This window comes from Anabrus simplex, chromosome 1, assembly GCF_040414725.1.
Source record: "Anabrus simplex isolate iqAnaSimp1 chromosome 1, ASM4041472v1, whole genome shotgun sequence".
Classification (NCBI taxonomy): domain Eukaryota; kingdom Metazoa; phylum Arthropoda; class Insecta; order Orthoptera; family Tettigoniidae; genus Anabrus; species Anabrus simplex.
The window spans coordinates 947,055,403-947,074,137 of record NC_090265.1 but is presented as its reverse complement, the minus strand read 5'-3'; the positions used below and the strand labels follow the sequence as shown (position 1 = coordinate 947,074,137).

Here is an 18,735-nt window from a genome sequence, read left to right as displayed (position 1 = left end):
GAAACAAAATATATTGTACCAGGGAAAGTCAAAGAAAAAGGGGCATTAAGGGGTTGTTCTTAGGAGCAGGTACAGAGAATGGTGTTCGCAGTGCAAAGTAATAGATGGTACTTTTAAAATTTCAAGTTTATTCAACTTGTGAATAGAATGAAAAATTTGTCTATTATTTCAAATTTGAAAATAGAAAATCAAATTTAAATATCTTATGTTGAATTTAATATTGCCAGTCTCCAAGCAGTATCATCAATTTTCAATGAATGTTTGTAATAAATGAAATTCAAAATAATTCCTTTCATCAAGTTCATAGAGTTCGTCTTGAGAAATAACACAAAATATTATGTGAAAATAAATATCACTTCACTTTGAGAATGAATAATTGTATAGTCTCTCTAAATTATCATTTCAAAATTTCTACAGTCTCTTTATAAAGTTAACACTTGAGAATGTAAAAGAATGTAAAGTTAATGTTCTTGCAAAGTCTAGTGTTGTGTTCTATTTTATAAATACTGTCCAACACTTGGAAATATTGTGTGAATTATGCGACTTCCAATCAACAATGATAGTTCGTCGAAAATGTAGAAATCACTGTCTTAAAGTTCAGTCTTGGGGAAAAGTTGATTCTGTTGGAAAATTGTTGTAAAGGCACTTATATCACCTGATTAGTCTTGAAACTGCGGTTCAGCGAACAGCATTTGGAACTCCTTTGCGACCGATGTCGTGATGTTCACCATAGTACCACATACCATCTCCAGTGATGTACTAGGTTAAGTCCCACGTCGTCTTGAACGTCAAGTTGATACAGTGAAAAAGACACTCTGTCAGGGTTTCTGGTGTCACTTATGAAGTTTGCGAACACGAGAAAGTTCAAGTGACGGTGGGTTACGAGTGTCAAATTGGCACGATTTTACTAACTGCAATTTTAAAATGTTAAATCACTAGCAGAAAGTAATAATTGCTTGACTAATTGGAAGCACAGTTTGAGACACAGTTTATACTATTTACACACATAATTCAAAGTTTGTTCAATGTATAACAAATTTTTTTATTCTAATTGAATACGAGGTCAAACGACTATCATGCTACGAAGTGTAAATTGTAGTTCACTCGCGACACAAGTCTGGTTTAGTTCAAACTTTCCTAAATATTCGTTGCACATGAATTAAAGAGATATTATGGATTATTTCCACTGAATAAAGTTAGTATTCAGCTAAATTGTTGTAAAATAGCCTTAATGTTCACTCAGTTATTCAGTATAACAGTTCAAAGTAAATCAGGTTTGAGTGTTAGCACAAGACTAAGTTAAGTGAAGTCGTTCACTTTCTAGCACACAAAAAAATACTAAGTTTGTGAATCGCAGAAATATAAGTTCTGAAATAGCATCGTAAAATGTTTGTTCGTCTCGAAGCACTGGAAATTTTCTAAGTTCCAAAATACTATACAATTTTTACAAGTACGACAAAGATTGTATCGAAGATATTACATGACAAAACAACGGACCATTTATATTGGTATTATAAATTTACTCATTCTGGACAAATATTTCAGGTTCCCTATGGGAATCAATATCTGTATCAAGATTACAGAGTTCGACTCTTGCAGACCCGTATGCGGAGACCAGCATGACAGTCTGTCACCTGTGAGTTGCAAGTTGTAACTGAACATGCATTGCCAAACCCTGTCCTTTTATACGGATTGTCGAGGTCAGCTGTTTCTCCTCGTGAAAAAATGCAATTTCCTTGTAGCTGAAAAACTTGAAAATCCCTAGACCAATTTTCATGAAATTATGGCATGTTAACATTCTGATAATGAGCTACACGATATGTCATTTTTCAATATCTCAAAGGGTTTAGAAGTTAGTAAAATCTTTCTGGTAAATTCTAAAGAGTCAGGTGAAGTTCACGTGATAGTTGCGTCATCTGCATACTTGCAGCTGGTGACGTATCTCACCTGTTGCTCGCAGCTCCGTGCCGTACCTTTACCTCGTGCACTCTACAGATACGTTCGAGTTTTCCTGTTGTAAATGTTCATGTAATCAAAACTATGTTCCAGGCCATAGGCATTACCTGGTACAATATCTTTCTGTTTAGGAGACCTTCCTTAACCTAGACAGCAAGTTTCATTAAAATATGTTTGGCCATTTTCACATGGTGTTCATACATACATACATACATACATACATATATACGTCTTCATTATAGCTTGAATTGCCTTGTTGAGTTCAGTCTACAAGCATACATATTTCACAATAAGGAAAAAAAAAAGTCAATGTTTGCTAATTGTAGATGCAACTGAAGAAAGAGAATTTATTGTTGCTGATTGAAGTATAGACAAATCTCTTATTTAAATTTTGTGTGTGTTTTAATTATTCTAGCATAGAATTACATCTTTGTTTGGATATTTCATGTTCTATATTATGCCTGTACATGCACTTGGAAAAGCCAAGTGAAAAGCCAACTCTATAAATAGTTCACTGGCTCGGCAATAGAAATGAAGAGATGCCTCAGAGGTGTAAGTGTTGTCAAGGCATGAAAATATATTTTTAGATCCAGGGAAAATGAAGTACTCAAGGCAGATAAATCAAAAATCCATGTAATTTAAATTGACATTTATAGGAATACTTCCTAGTGTAACTATTACGAAAATGGTCACTACGTCACTGAATGAATCAAATTATCAAATTAATCGAGCAAATGAGGTGTTATAAGAAAATTCCCACATTTTCTAATAAATGAATATTGCACCTTCACTTGAAAATAAGACAGCAAGTTTCATTAAATTCAAAACCATAATATGAAGTAGATAAATTATCTCCTTTGATATTTCAAATATTTCAAAAGATAATTTACAGTTATCTGTACTTGGAAAAATGTTAAGTTTGACTTATTAACAACATTTTGTGCATTAATTTTACAGAAGCTGGGCTGGGTAGCTCGGGTGGTAGAATGATGGCCTTCTGAGCTCTAGTTGGTGCGTTCTATCCTGGCTCAGTTTGGTGGTCTATGAATGTGCTCAGATACACCAGTCTTGTGTTGATAGATTTACTGGTACAGTAAAGAACTTCTGCAGGACAAAATTCTAGCATCTCAGTGTCTCCGAAAACTGTTAAAGTAGTTAATGGGACAGAAAAACCGTCTGTACCTCAGAGAGGTGGCTACAGCAGCGACTGTTCCCTATGTTAAGGGCAGCTGAGAATACTTAAATATAATGGCATTGATGAAGGCAATGGGAAACCACCTTGGTTGATTTTTCCCAGGATAACTGATTGGATCAGAGCCATGGTTGGACCTGTCAGAAGGCTGAACAACATCATGATGATGATGATGATGATTGATGATAGTGGTGGTGGTGTATGAAATATGTATATGCTATATTGTATGTAATAACTTACTGTGTTTTAAGATGGGTATTCTCTTTCTTTCATTTTTTCAGGGCAGGATGCTGGGCACTCCGCCTCCTTCCTGTGCTATTCGTCTCTGTGGAGTCAATGGTTATGATGGACGCATTAATGATGTGGTGTATTGCCACCCACTTGAAAGAGCTGAAAATGATACTGCAGTTGTGTTCTTCGGTGGAGATGTTCAGGTTAGGCAATGGAATGTTTTTCTTGTCATCAGGGCATAATATTTTATTCTCACATACTCTGCTTCAAGCATACCAGGTGCTAGACATGCTATGCAATGCAGTTCTAATGAACACATCTGCTGAAATGTTATTCTCATTTCGTCTCTGATGCATGATTTGAAAAACTCCAAAAATAAATATTTACTTTAGACATGGTGATAATTATTTTATTTTGTTTATCTTTGATAACAGAGGCTATCTATACTGAAATTCAACTCAAGAGCTTAGGAAAAGTATCCTTCCGCACGTCTGCACTCCCCTGTCCCCCTTCTCGTCACCGTTCTCCATCTCCGCCACAACCAGCTTATTATTAACGCCGTGCTTCTATCTGACAAGTACTTCATTCTGAAATAATGAAGCATCAGATGAAATCACATCCTTTCACATAGCTGTACTTTGACTAAGTACCATACCTATTTATTCCTTTATTGACCGTATAAAACCTACAGATTACTGACGAATACCGAGGCAAGAGAAGAAAGGTTTATTTTTATTTCATAACTAGCTGATGTACCGCTGCTTTGCTACGGAATTCTACATTTTATACAGAATTCTATGTTAGGTAGTGTACACGTTGTGAGCAAGGTTAGTATGAAATTGCTTAGCTCTTAACATTACCCTAGAAACGCGACGGGGAAGTCACCAGACAACTTTTCTCATATGAAGACGGAGTTAGGGAATTTTCACTGTAATGGTAGACCCGCTTGCATACCATCAGTCACAATCAGGTTGGGGAGCTTTCATTATAATGGTAGACACTCACTTTCCACCTGCCTTTTTATATCATCAGAAAGACTGTCTTAGTGGTTTTCCCAAATGAAATGAACATACATTACAATGACATCAGTAGGAATGGCGAGATTAAAAGCAATGGTTTCATATGACATACTCGATCAAATGAAAAACCACACATTTTCTCACTTTTAACGAACAGGGCTAAGCTGCCCATCTAACAGTCCAAAGTTCCAGAGCTGGAATGACCAAGCCGCAGACAGCCGTGAGCCGTTAACACTCTTCGTCTTTTTTCGGCGGGGTTAGTCGAATATTGGAGTGTCCCAGAGCAAAAACTATGCCCTTTTACTAATCTCTTTCCTAGGAGTACCCAATGAGTCGGAGAGTATCAATTCACTACACTGGCGGCGGAAAAATTAATTTATTTACTTACTTACTTACTTATTTACTCACTCACTCACTCACTCACTCACTCACTCACTTACTTACATTGTATGTGGCGAAGTTAGGGCTCACAGCCTTCTCTTACACTTAACCACTACGTACAGTACATAATCACATACTTTGGTAAAATAACATTAGCAGACCCTAGGAGCTACCTAAATTTATGGAGTAATGTTATAACAGATTATAATTGTTATTTTTAATGATTAATATTATCTAGCCTATCTACATCTACATCACCTAACAATAGTTCTAAATCACGCTTGCAATCATATACACTAACATTCATACAAGCTGGTCACGTATTTAAGAGGAAATCTCGACAAGACCGCTTAAATGAGACTGTTGAAGTGCTATTACGTATACTGACAGGGAGTGTGTTCCATAGCCTTGCCCCAGACACTTGGAAAGAGTGGCTGTATACAGATGAATGATTAACCGATATCATAAGGGTAGAAGTCTATCTGGTATTATGTCCATGGAAAGATGAGAGGAAGTTAAAATGTGAGGATAGGTATTCAGGTGTAGATTCGTTCAGAAGTCGAAAAATTAGTGTCGCAGTATGTAAATTCCTCAGTTGATCAATTTTCAGCCAGGATAGCTTCTCATAATAAGGGGAAATATGTGTCCTAAAGTTCTAAGAAAATATAAATCATATGCAAGAGTTCATTGCCCTTTGAAGTTTCATAGTTTGTTCTGCAGTTGCATCGGTTAATACGACATCACAGTAATAAATTATTGGAAAAATGAGGGTCTGAATTTTTATTTTCATGCTGTGTGGAAGAATGGATTGTTTCATTTTTAGGGGGTGAAGAGATGCATATACTTTTCTGCAGACACTTGTTATATGGTCATTCCAGTTTAATGTGTCATTCATGACAACGCCTAGGTTTTTTACAGACTTCTGAAAAGGTATAGCTTCACCACAGAGCATGAGGTTAGGCTGTTGTATGATGTTTAGCGTATTTAAAAGTCTAGATTGTCCTATTATGATTGCTTGCGTTTTCTTCGGGTTAATTAATAGGCAGTTCTCTTTAGCATACAAGCTAATTGAATTTAAAGTCGAGTTCATATGGTGGATTGCTTTGTCAATGTCGGGGATCTTAAAGTGTGAGTATATCTGAATATCGTCGGCATAAAGATGATAGTTGCAGTCGTTCAGATGAGAAGAAATGTCATTAATATAGATTAAGAATAAAAGAGGTCCAAGAATAGACCCTTGGGGAACGCCAGATAGCTTAGTCCTCCATTCTGTAGTCTTCATGTTTGATACAACTCGCTGTCGCCGTTTTTGAGGGATGAACCCAAGAGCTGAATAGCAGAATGAGCCATGTGTTTTTGTAACTTAGGTAACAATATGTCTATATTTACAGTGTCAAACGCACTGCTAAAGTCTAGAAGGATAAGTATAGTCAGTTTTCATTCGTCCATAGCCCGTCTAATGTCATCCGTGATTTTGATTAGTGTAGTTGCAGTATTATGTCCTTTCTTAAAACCAGACTGTAAGGGATCAAGTACAGAATGTTTTTCCAAGTATTTAACAATTTGTTTATGCATTATCTTCTCCAGAACCTTAGAAAGTGCTGTGAGGATGCAGACAGGTCGGTAGTCAGATGTACTGCTTGCAGGAGAGATTTTTGGGACAGGGACAATGAGTGCATCTTTCCATTTAATTCGGATTTTGCCTGAAGTAAGACAGGTATTAAGTAAATGCGTAAAAATGGGCAGTATTATGTCGATTATGTAAGTCACAATTGAAACGGGAATTTCATCAGTTCCTGTTGCGTGAGATTTTATTGAATTAACTTCCCTTCTTACTTCATGTTCTGTAACGGTATCAAATTCAAATACAGGACGGGGATTGTTGCCTTAATATATTGTCAGTGGTGTTTTGTACTGTCGTTGTGTCAGGAGTGAGACGTTCCGTGGAGAAATATGTATTTAACTCATCAAGGGACACCTCGGGATCAGTATGCTTCCCAAGTGGTTTGCCAATACCCAGTGACTGAAGTTGTCGCCATGTGGAACCAGTGTTAATGTTTTTGTTTAAATGCTGGAAATAATTTAATTTCTTATTACGAATTACAAGCTTAATTTGGTTTCGAAGAACACGGTACTGCTCATGTACATCAGCTAGTTGAGTCTGCTTATAGCGTCGGTGTAGTGCGTCTCGTTCTTTCATCATAGTCTTAACATCAGCAGTCAGCCAAGGGCAGGGTGGACGTGTTACTCTCACAGAACGCTTTGGTGCATGTTTGTTGTATAATTCATGTAAATGGGAATTAAATATTTCCACTTTCTCGTCAATGTCACTCTTCATCATTATGTCATACCAAGGGCAGAGTTGTGCATCTTGTCTCAGTTGTATTAAATTCATCCTTTTAAAGTCTAAACGTTACATATTTTGGTCGGTACTTCGGCACGCGAAGAGAGTATGCTAAGTATATAAGGTCATGTTTAGATATGTCAGGAACAGATACTTGACCGTGGTGAAGGATTTTTTGAGGGTTATTTGTTATTACTAGGTCTATGAATGTATCAGCGGAAATAGTGGAAGTATGGACGTGGTGGGTGGGTTTAAGGGGTAATATAGTCATGTCACAGGATTTTAAAATATTTTGTAGTCGTGAGGCGTCGTTGTTCAGAGTTAATAAATTGGTGTTAAAGTCTCCAAAAAGTATCACGTGGTCGTATGATGGTAGCAGTCTCAGTAAGCTGTCTTCTAAGTCATGGAAGTCTCGCACTGCATCAGGAGGCCTATATACTACACCTACAAGTACTTTTACAGAATTGACAAGCACCTCTACAAACATATATTCAGGAGCCGTTTTTACAGCAGGAGTAGACGTGTTGTTACAGCAGGAGTAGACGTGTGAACAACTTTACTCTTGAGCATTGATTTACAATATAGGGCGACTACACCGCCTCGTCTGTTCATCCGATCATGCCTGTGAATATCATAGCCCGATATGTCAACCATGCTTGCGGGAATCGAACTACGGAGCCAACTCTCGCTTACAGCAGCGATATGAATTGGACTGTCTTTAAATATCATCTTAAGTTCGTCGAGGTGAGCAACGATGGATTGGCTGTTGACATACGCACACAACAGGGCGCGATTAAATGACATCAGTTCCTTCTCTAAAATGGTAAGGGTAGAATAGGAAGTAGAAAGTGTTGAGGAACAGTCAGTGGCAGGTCGTGCCCTTCCAGACGTATGTTCCGGTGAAAGGGCTGTGGAGGGAGAGTGTTGGGAGAGTGTTGGGGGTCTGTCCTACAGAGGAATGCTGAGGGGTGAGGGAGGGAGCAAGGAGGGGGACTTTCAATAGCACTTCTCAACTCAAGCATGCTAACGGAATGTAAAACATGCGGCTTACCTTAATTTCCTCGTACATACAGTGGCCAGCTGATTCACACAAACACACACACACACACACACACTAACACATTCACAACTATGCACTAAATTAAAAATAAATAAACTACACAGAATGCACATTGTTCATATGTTGCTTTCACCATATTGCCTGATTAGTGATTGTAATTCCGCGAGTGAGTTCACTTGGAATTTCTTGCTGGATACGTGAATGATTATCCTTCCGTCTTGGCTGTATGTGTTGCGCAGTCCAAAAGTGTCTCGTGCCTTATTCAAGATGTATTTTCTCAGCCTAGTGAGGGATTCAGTTATAAGTAGTTTGGAGCCTTTCAGCTGTCGCTTAGCGCGCCGAACTTGATCCCGCAGGTGGTAGCGGAGGAATTTTATTATGATAGGTCGATTACCTTTGGTCACTACGTCCGCAGTTGATTTACGTTGGCGTCCCAGTCGATGACAGTGATCGATGGAGTCAATGGACAGTTTGATTTTCAGGTTATCACGGAAAGTTTCAATGACCTTTCTATAGATGTCCTCATTAGGCGTCTCACTCACTCCATGCAGGAGGAGACAATTACACGTACTGTACTGTTCCGCTTCGTCACTCCGAGCCTCCTGAATTCCCAGTCGTTTCTCGATATCTACGACATTGTCTTTCAGAACAGAGAGTTCAGCACAGCTGGAATTTCTAAAAGTCCGGAAGTCCACTTGAAGCACAGTCAGAACATCGCTGGGGTTGGTAGCACTGCCGGTGGGAGCAGACATGGCTTCCTCCAGGCGGGGTTGGAATTGAGCCATTTGCTTTTCGAAGCCTGTAATTCTTTCCTTCACTTCTTTGAGGGTCATTGGAGGCAAATTTTTCCTCCAAGCCAGAGGAGAAACCCCCTCTTCACTGCTAATCTGTAATAAAATGAATGTAGAATTTAATAAAATTGAAGAATAATAAGCTTTTCTTAAGAAACAGCTCTTTTCAGGGTTGAATTTTGTGTTATTTAGTGAATTGTGGTGCTATAATTTGGAATAGCCCTAATTGTTATTCTAGACCAGGCCATATTACTACTACTACTACTACTACTACTACTACTACTACTACTACTACTACTACTACTACTACTACTACTGTACTGAGTGAGCGTCTGCCTTAACTGTGCCCACTGCTCATTCAACAGCGTGTCAGAGTAGGGATTGAATAGCTGGAATACTATGATGAACCAGTGTGTTACATACCAGCTGTATCAGAAAATGTATGAACCAGAGGAATAACATGCTAAAGAAGAAAGTTTTCTAACTCCCCGGGTATTTCCTGCCAATATTCGGTCAGGCTGTTATACTCGGTACGCAGCAGTAATCCCATCTATCGGAGTTGAGTGGTAGCGGTAAGAGACAAAGAACATCACAACAAACAATGGTCAATGTAATGTTATTGTTGATAAATGTTATGCGCTTTTGATATTGTAGGCCTTCACATTTAGTTTTCTTCCGAATCTGAAATACCACTCTCATCGTAGTCGATACGTTAAAACTGAATAAAACATAAATGACCAGAATGTATTCTCTATTACTTTTGTTATGTACCAGTAGTACTTTTCGATAGGACCAATAACATTGGTATTTAAAAATTATATTTTAGGCGCCTTTCCCTAAACTACAATTTCATCCAGGATAAATAATATTGTTTATAGCTTAGACTGTAGTTTCTTATTCCCTGACTGTATATACCGATTTTCATTAAATTCTGTTAACCCATTTTCTCGTGGCTCGGCATTGATACGGACTTAGCAACCAAAATACAAATTCATGAATATCTGTGTTATCATGGCCGGTACGGTAAAAATGTATAAGACATAAATGGCCATAAATTTAATTCTATATAACTTTAGTTATGTAGTATTTATCGATACGACCACTAATAATATAAATATTGAGAATAAAATTTTAGGGCTACCACTAAACTACCATTTCACTCAGCGTGAATTAAATTATCTATAGCCTGGATTTTAGTGGCTCATTCTTTGACTTCACATACCAATTTTCTATGAGATAGGACCACTAATAATGTAAATATATAAGAATTAAGTTTCAGGCCTTCCCCTAAACTACCATTTCACTCAGCGTGAATAAAATTATTTATAGCCCAGATTGTATCAACTTATTCCCCGACTTTGCATACCAAGTTTTATTAACATAGGACCACTAAAAACATAAATATTTGAAAATTAAATTTTAGTACTTTCCCTAAACTACCATTTCAATCAATGTGAATAAAATTATTTACAGCCTAGATTGTAGCGACTTATTCTCCGACTTTGCATACCGATTTTCATTAAGTTCTCTTTTGCCGTTTTCTAGTGATGCGTGTACAGACAGACAGACAGACAGACAGAAATTATGGAAAAGTAAAAAGTGCATTTCCTTGTTACTGTGGGCATGACCGATACAGAAATACCATTCTTTTCAAATTCTGAGCAATGTACAGACAAAACTCTTATTTTATATATTTTTAGATGCAATTTGTGTGAGGCACATGGGGACTTACAACATAAGTATACGATTCCGCTTTTGTGCAACGACTGTCAGTTGCAGTTTTTCACAGATTTAAAAGCTGAAAAAACCACCTGTAAGTGGGATTGCAAAATACATTGTTTCCAGGAATTTTGTAAATATAGTAGTCTCGTCATTCGGAAGGTAAAAATGAACTCATGATTCCCTCATGACAACATTTCTGCAGGTAGAGTGCAGTTACGAATATAAAGCAAAGTACAAATTATTATTATTATTATTATTATTATTATTATTATTATCATCGAATACGCTAAGGATCCTATTCCCATACCATGTTAAGGCCCTTCCTGTTTTATTTACGGCGAATGCTGAGCTGACACGACACATCGACCTTTCGCTGCAGACTTGGATTTTCCATGGAGTTCAAATTCCACGCGAGCGGCGTAAATACTGTACACAGAAACGCCGGTCAGCTATGCAGTGTTTTTTCACCACGTCTCCCACAGTCCACAGCGGATTGTCATCTGTAGGCTAGTGTAAACGTTTAAAACAATTTGGTTTAGATTTCCTACTTTTTCTCCACTTTTGTTAGCTTTAAAGCATTTCACAGGGGACTCAAGCGTCACAGCATCACACACGTCTTGCTCACAGCTGGCAGCCATTATAAATACTGAACATACTGTTGCACCCAGTATTGCCAACCGTTTTCTTGGATCCATCTTAAAACGTCACACATATTATGCGAACTTATCAGCAATGGAATGAACTCGAACAAAGCTTACTAAGTACACAGTGCAATAAGATATCAATATCATATTAAATACTGTAATTACTATTTTGCTACATACACCACTGAGAACAATAACTATTCATAGCCATCTACGTATGAAATATAAGAGTTGGTAACGAACCCGAATAACATACAGCCCGTGATATATTTTCCATATTTATACAGGGCAAAATTTTTTAATTCGTCAAGTCAGTTACCAGAATATCTAACCAGACTGAAGGAAACTCCTGACTTCAGGAACAAGTAACAAACCTAGGGAACTATTTGGCGCTGCGGAAGCGTTTTCACCAACCAGAAGTCTAACATCAAAGGGACTGCTGAGGTCTTGAGTTGGCTCTCAGTATAGAATACTGAACTTACCGCAAGCATCTAAATGTGCACAGAAAAAGCTGCAGTTAAGAAGAACTCAAATGATGAGATCACTTGCAATTGCACTAGAATGCTTAATTTTAAAAAACAAATTAAATGTCTGAAATCAGTATAAACCGACAAGGTAGTGTGACAAAATTTGTCTAATTGTAATGGATGCCCAAAAAAACTGCGATATCTAATGCCATATTTATTGTGAGATATTGATTGGTTGATGGTGTGGATTACTATAATCCAGGGCCTCTCAAGGGTGCATGCACTGTGAACGGTGCAAAAGACGACTGCGCTTGGTTGACCAGAGTGCAGCCCCCCACTCCTCGATTTGGAGCAATAGCTCTGTCTCTCTCTTTCCCCACGCCACTCGCTTGCTCTCCCTGTCTCCCTCTTCCTCACTTGCTCCGTAGTGTTCCAAGTCCGAGACGAGTTGAGCCGAGCTTAACCGAGTAGCCCAGAGACGAAGCGTTGGTCCGAGTCGAGCCGAGCGGGAGCGATGCACAGTGCACGGAGCTCTTGCGCCTCCATTTGCACGCGTGAGATTTTGGTCGTTTGAGAGGCCCTGCTATAATCACTTCCTAGTTCATGAACTATGGGCAATGGCTGAGTAAGCTAGTAAATGGTCCTGATGCTTGGGATACCAGTTGGTATGGAATATGAGTGGGCATCTTAAGACACATCTTGCTTGAGTCATGGCCCTCCTTGTGCTAAGGCAGCTAGGACTATACAATCCACCGGTGGTGTCTAACCCTTCAGAGGAGATATTTGCAGGGGGGCTATGTGTAAGTAGGGTAGCATCCTGCTTCACAGAATTTTTACCAAGCGTGCTTAAGACGTTTTAAGCAAACGTCAGACTTACCTGAGTAATGGAGTCTCACTTCCATTTGACAGGTAAGGAAAACAACATAGCAAAAAAAAAAAAAAAAAAAGCATTTGATGGGGAGCTGTCAGTATTAATGGGGCTTATGGAAGGAAGAAGTGAACTGGCTGAGTCAGAAAAGAGGATGCATCTGGATGTGTTTTAAGAGTTAACGATATTCAGGTAAGGGGAGATAACGAGGAAGAGAGAGAGATTATAGGTGTTAAAAAGGGAAGGCCAGATTGTGAATAGGACTCCTAATCAGGAATACTATTGCATGCAACATAGCTTCTGTTAGGCATTTGAAGGAGTGAATGATATGGGTAGATTTAGCACTTACCCCCTGTGGGTGGGGGACGCAGATGGATACACCCACGGTATCCCCTGCCTGTCGTAAGAGGCAACTAAAGGGGTCCCAGGGGCTCATGACTTGGGAGTGTGGGTTGGCGACCACGGGGCCCTTAGCTGAGTCCTGGGATTGCTTCCACTTGTACCAGGCTCCTCACTTTCGTCTATCCTGTCCGACCTCCCTTGGTCAACTGTTCTTTTCCGACCCCAACAGTATTAGAGCATTCGAGGCCTAGGGAGTCTTTCATTTTCACGCCTTTAGTGGCCTTTGCCTTTCTTTGTCCGTTACTTTATTTTTTGAAATGACGGATCACTACTTTTTCTTCTTTTTTCTCTTTATCTACCCCCTGTGGGTGGGGGCTGCAGACGGAGAATACATCCACAGTATCCTCTGCCTGTTGTAAGAGGCAACTAAAAGGGGCAACCAAGGGATGATTGTATTAGAACCATGAAACTCCTTTTGATTAGTACCACCACGTGGGGAGCACCATGGGTCGCCTTTACTTGCGCGTAGTACCACTATGTTGGGTACCAAATAGGTTTGTGATTAGTAGCAAATGAGGGCTCGACGGCTTTTACAGTACCTGTGATTAGTAGCATTATATGAGTGACACCATGGGATGAAGGAACCCATGGTTGTGGCTTGCCTATGATTAGTACCCACTATATGAGGAACACCACGGAATAGTACGAGTCCCTGTGGTTAGTACGCTTAGGTGATGAACACCATAGGTTTGCGTCGCCTGTCAAGTGCGCCGCAATGTGCGAAACACATTAGGTCTGTTATACATGTGCGAATTTCATTACCTGTGTGTAGTATAATAATGTGTGGAATACCACGAGTCCGCTACTCTTGATTAGTACCGCAACGTGGCAAATACTATGGTTCTTTTCTAGCGATAAATACCGTTATGAGGGGCCGATGACCTGGATTTTGGACCCATTTGAACAACGAGCATATTCTAATCGATTCAGCGTAGTGCTATAGAAGCAGTCCCTTGGTCCGTACTACTATTGTTTTGTGCCAGCTTCTTTGCATGTGAGGCACTGTGGGTCGGATCCGCTGATCGTTTTAAATACATATCAATCCATCCATTCATTCTTTGTCCTTACGCTTTGAATTCTGGTCAGTGGAGGATTTTGAACTTTTAATTTGTCATCTCATTTCGTCTTGTTCGTACCATTAAGGGCCGATGACCTCGATGTTAGGCCCCTTTAAACAACAAAAATCAATCAATCAGATTTAGCAATTGGAGAAATTAGGACGAGAAATGTCTCAGTCTACTCACCATGAGGATGCAGATGAGGTGGAATTTGACAGGTTTTATGAAGCACTGTGTGACATCGTAGTTAGATTGTTGTTACAATTCTTCTTCTTCAAGATATCCTTCCAGCAAGCTCGGTAGGAACTTTGTGAACGATATGCCCTCACTGAATTCTGTTTTGGTATAGTTTTTCCGTCTCCACTGCATCCCATGTTACTCCTCTCCTCTTGAGATCTTCATTAACCTGGTCTATCAGTCTCTTTCTAGGCTGTCCAGTAGGTCGTCTTCTGCGTACCTCCATCTCCATATACTGGCGTGGAGTTCGAATTGGGTGCATTCGCTTAACATGACCTAACCACTTCAATCCCGCATCACCTGTCCTTTCCTCCAATGGTCAAGTTCACCTGCAGGTCTCTCCTGGTTTTTTGTACAGCTGACCTAAGGAACTTCATTTCACATGCTTGCATTTGACTCGCTTCTCTCTTATTTATAACACAGGTCTTCGGACTATACGTCATGATTGGCAGGAGATAGGTTTTATACATTGTCTGTGTAGCTCTTAGAGGGACTCCCTTGTCCCAGATTAGGTTTCGTACTTGGTGGAAGAAGCTTGCTCCTTTTGCTACTCTGTTTAATACTTCTAGTTTGGCACTTTCATCACATGATATGACACTACTCAGGTAATTGAAACTTTTCACACTTTCAACCTTCTCTCCCTCCAGTATGATGTTTCAAGGTGTGGGCGTCCTGCTCATCTGCATTGCCACTGGCTTGCTATTAATCACAGTCAACTTGAACTCTTTAAATTTTGTATTCCAGTAATCCAGTCTCCTCTGAACTTCCATTTCAGTCTCTCCCCAAATGGTGATGTCATCAGCAAAAACAAAAGTATTGAGATCTTCATTTTCTACTTCCTTGATTTCTTTCATAATTGTATCCATAAGTGTAACGGCGAAAGCAAACTGCCTTGCTGAACATCTCTCGTTGTCTTAAGCCATTTTGATCTTCCACCTCCCACTTGTACACCGCTCTCACAACTTTCATACAGTATCTGTAATGTTTTTGTTAATGAATCAGGAACATTATGTTTCCTCAAGCATTCCCATATTTGGATGGTGTTGTGCATCACTTGACAGAGCGCCAAAAGTAGATTTTGAGATATTGGCACAAACGCAAAATCCTTTGTATTAATTCATATTTCCTTTTAAATGTAAGGTATTATACACCAAAATGAAGATAAAAACATAAATTTTCTTAATGTATTCAATTTAGGGATATTTGTAGTATATCGTCGTAATCTGAGATAATGGCGCTTGGTCGCTTGATGCTTTATTGCGGTTGCCTTAGTTTTTTGTTTTGCGTCACTTGACCAACAAATAAAATTGTCATTTAGTGATCGATTTGACTTTTAAAAATTCAGTGCAGTGTAAAATATGGTACTTCTTAACTAGTTTTATTGCTTATTTAAGTACAGGATTAAATTATACATAACAGCATACAACATGACATAGAAAAAATATGAATTTTAGAATATACAGTAGTATAGAAATTACACTGGTAGATCATAGTATTAAGGCATCATAAACGCAGTTTCTCCAAGTGTAATATAATGCAGGATTTAAAAAAATTTCGAGTTCAAAATCCATATTTCCACAATCAAACCCATCTATATCATCGTCTATTCTACGATCACTAAACAAGCCCTTATAGAAATGCTTAGCATCATTGGGGATTAGCTCCACGAGACAGCGCAGGTCGTTCACTTTCGCTTCTGAAACTGGTTTTCCATTGGGCCATAACAGAGTGAGCAGACCATGTAGAGCTGATCCATTTTCATTTTGAAGCCATGACCAACTGTAGATTTCTTAATGTTCACTTCAACCGTGAATTCTGCATCAAAATGCATTTTGAAGAAAATGCTAAAAGATTTATCTTTCTTCAACTCTATTTCTCTCACATGCAGGCAGTTTACCTTCTCACTGTTTATGCCTGCTTCCTGTTTACAGTGTGTTTCTTCAGATGAACTGTACTATGAAAATACGGTCCGGTCATTCTGTCCACAACAAGCAGGTTCTTCTTTCGGCACATCTTCATTACATTTACGTAGTCTTCGGTGGTATAGAGGCGCTGCTGCAATTTGAATGCACGTTCTACATCTCCAATGTCACTGTCGTTGGGGAGGAAGCTACGGCCTAGAAATAAAAATATTTGTGTAATCTTTTCAATGGTAGGGTGTTGTTCCAAAACTGTTTTCAGAAGTAAAACAATCTTTATATCACGATTCTGGCCTCCGCAAGAATCTGACCACAGTATGTTTTCTTTGGCGTTATGCATGTTTTCCATGAGATGCTTGTACAAGCAGGATCCAACCTGAGCCCCTCGTCCTGCTTTTCCTTCCAACCAGACATAACAATGACCTTTATAATCTTTCCCACTATGAATCCCTAAGTTATATAACCACAACTGCCGCTTGTAAAAAAACACATTTGTGGGAATACAGGACTGGCAGTGATTTTTCTAAAGTCAAAACAAAACGTTTCCAGTTTTTCATCCAACTTCGATTTTTCCATATCGGAGGATTTTAGGCTCTAGGCATATGCCGCAAGGAAGAAAACGTGTGCGGGAATCTTCTACGCGGGAATCTACATTTAGCATCACATGACCAAGCGACTGAAAGCTTGTCATGTGGTCATTTGATGCGTAATTCAGACTCAGAAATGGTCGTTGGTCACTTGATGCAAAACTTCAATTTAATGATTGAGAGGTTGGCGTTTGGTCAAAATTCATTTCTCGCGAAATCATATTGAGAATAAAAGCCCGAACAATAACCTATGTAAAGTTTACACCTTTAGCTACTGTACCATTATGTTACATTTGAGGCAGTAACTATTGTGGAAATACAGAGGACAAATATGGCGCGGAGCAGCTTCAGGCGGCGGCGTAAGTGCGAACGGAATATAATCTTACAGTAAGTCGATCCTGGTCAGTAGGTGGAGGTCAATATTGACCGGCAAAAGAGAAAAGAGTTTCCAAGATTGAACAACTATGGACCATGAAATAATTGAATTGATTCGATTCTTAAATACCTTAAGAAAAAAAATTGCGTGAAGGAAGAACTGTACGTCTTACTACGAGATAGCGAAAGAAAATCAATGAATTATAAATACTAAAGTAATTTATATATAATAAATCGAAGGAATATACCTCCAATATCTGCAGGATACTTTAGGAATCAAAGAAAAACGCCAAGGTATTGAAGTAAAGTGTGACTGCAGCCGAGTCAGATATCGACGTTTAAAAAAAAGGCCGGAATAGCATAATAAGTGGTCTTTTCGTTACATGATCCCTGGTGACGTAATGAAGCTCGCCTAAACGGATGGAGAGATTGCGCAAGACGAACTCAGCTCAAGCCAAGATGCCCGGCTGAATCCAGCCGTGACGTGATCCTGGGGCAGGATTGACTACTCCGAGATGTCCTAGTCGAGGAAGTAGCCAGCAACGGGAAAGTCGACATGAGATAAGTAATATGGTTTCGAACTTTGCATTATAAAATTTTTAATTATTTGCTAGGATATATTTATTTGAGTGCAGAAGTGCCTACAGGAATATATAAAGTGCCAATAAGTGGATACTATTGTGAGGATTTAAATAATTAACCGCTAACATGTGCTATTTTTAAGTAATACAAATGCAGTGCTCCTGACATATTTTTAGGTGGTTGAAAACAAGATCAAAATGAGCATACCCATGTTCTAAATGCCAATTTACTTGAGGAGACCAATTAATATCGAACTATTTGTGGTTAAGAGGAATGTAAGCGATGTACGTAACGTAACCTAGTTCTTATGAGCACTTGATCGGCAGGCATGGCCGGTGCGATGATTATATTGAAAGGAAATGATTAAATATTAGGGAGTTGCAGTTTATGTATGGAGACTCAGGCTATTGGACTGTTTTGACCGTAACGCTGAGGTTATTGAAATGAAGTTGAATGTATATTTTATACATATGAAGGTATCGGGAAGAATTGTAATATGAGAATTGCATAATGTTGTTAGTCTGAGGAAATGTGTATTGTTCTCTGCGTAAGCAAAGCCTAGGTGAGGTTATTGCGAGTTTCTGTGTTGGTTACGGTTTTTAATATAGAGGTGCCACCTGCCACCTGAAAGATACCGTGAAGTCGGAGGCACGGAAATACCCCAGTACTACATACACGAATGAGACAAAATCAAGAATCAAACCAAAGCAGATAACATACTTCTCTACACACAACATAAACTCACTCATGCAAACCGGTAAACTAAAAGTGATCACCGACATAATGGACCAACACAAAATTCTTATCATGGGATTACAGGAAATTAGAAACACTGACCAGGATGCCTTGGAATCTCAAGGGTACAGACTTTATAAAGGTATACCCGGGAAGAGAGTGATG

At 39.0% G+C, this 18,735-nt stretch overlaps 1 protein-coding gene across 13 annotated transcripts in view; it reads left to right on the top strand.

Annotated features, from left to right (window-relative positions):
* The window catches only part of LOC136857785 (mitochondrial protein C2orf69 homolog), a 256,190-nt gene that overhangs the window by 130,420 nt on the left and 107,035 nt on the right, over positions 1-18,735 (top strand). For all 13 annotated transcript variants that reach the window (XM_067136708.2, XM_067136705.2, XM_067136699.2 and 10 more), the window contains one exon: positions 3,430-3,582. In XM_067136708.2, the coding sequence (XP_066992809.1) occupies positions 3,430-3,582 (153 nt within the window). The remainder of the gene's footprint in view (positions 1-3,429; positions 3,583-18,735) is intronic.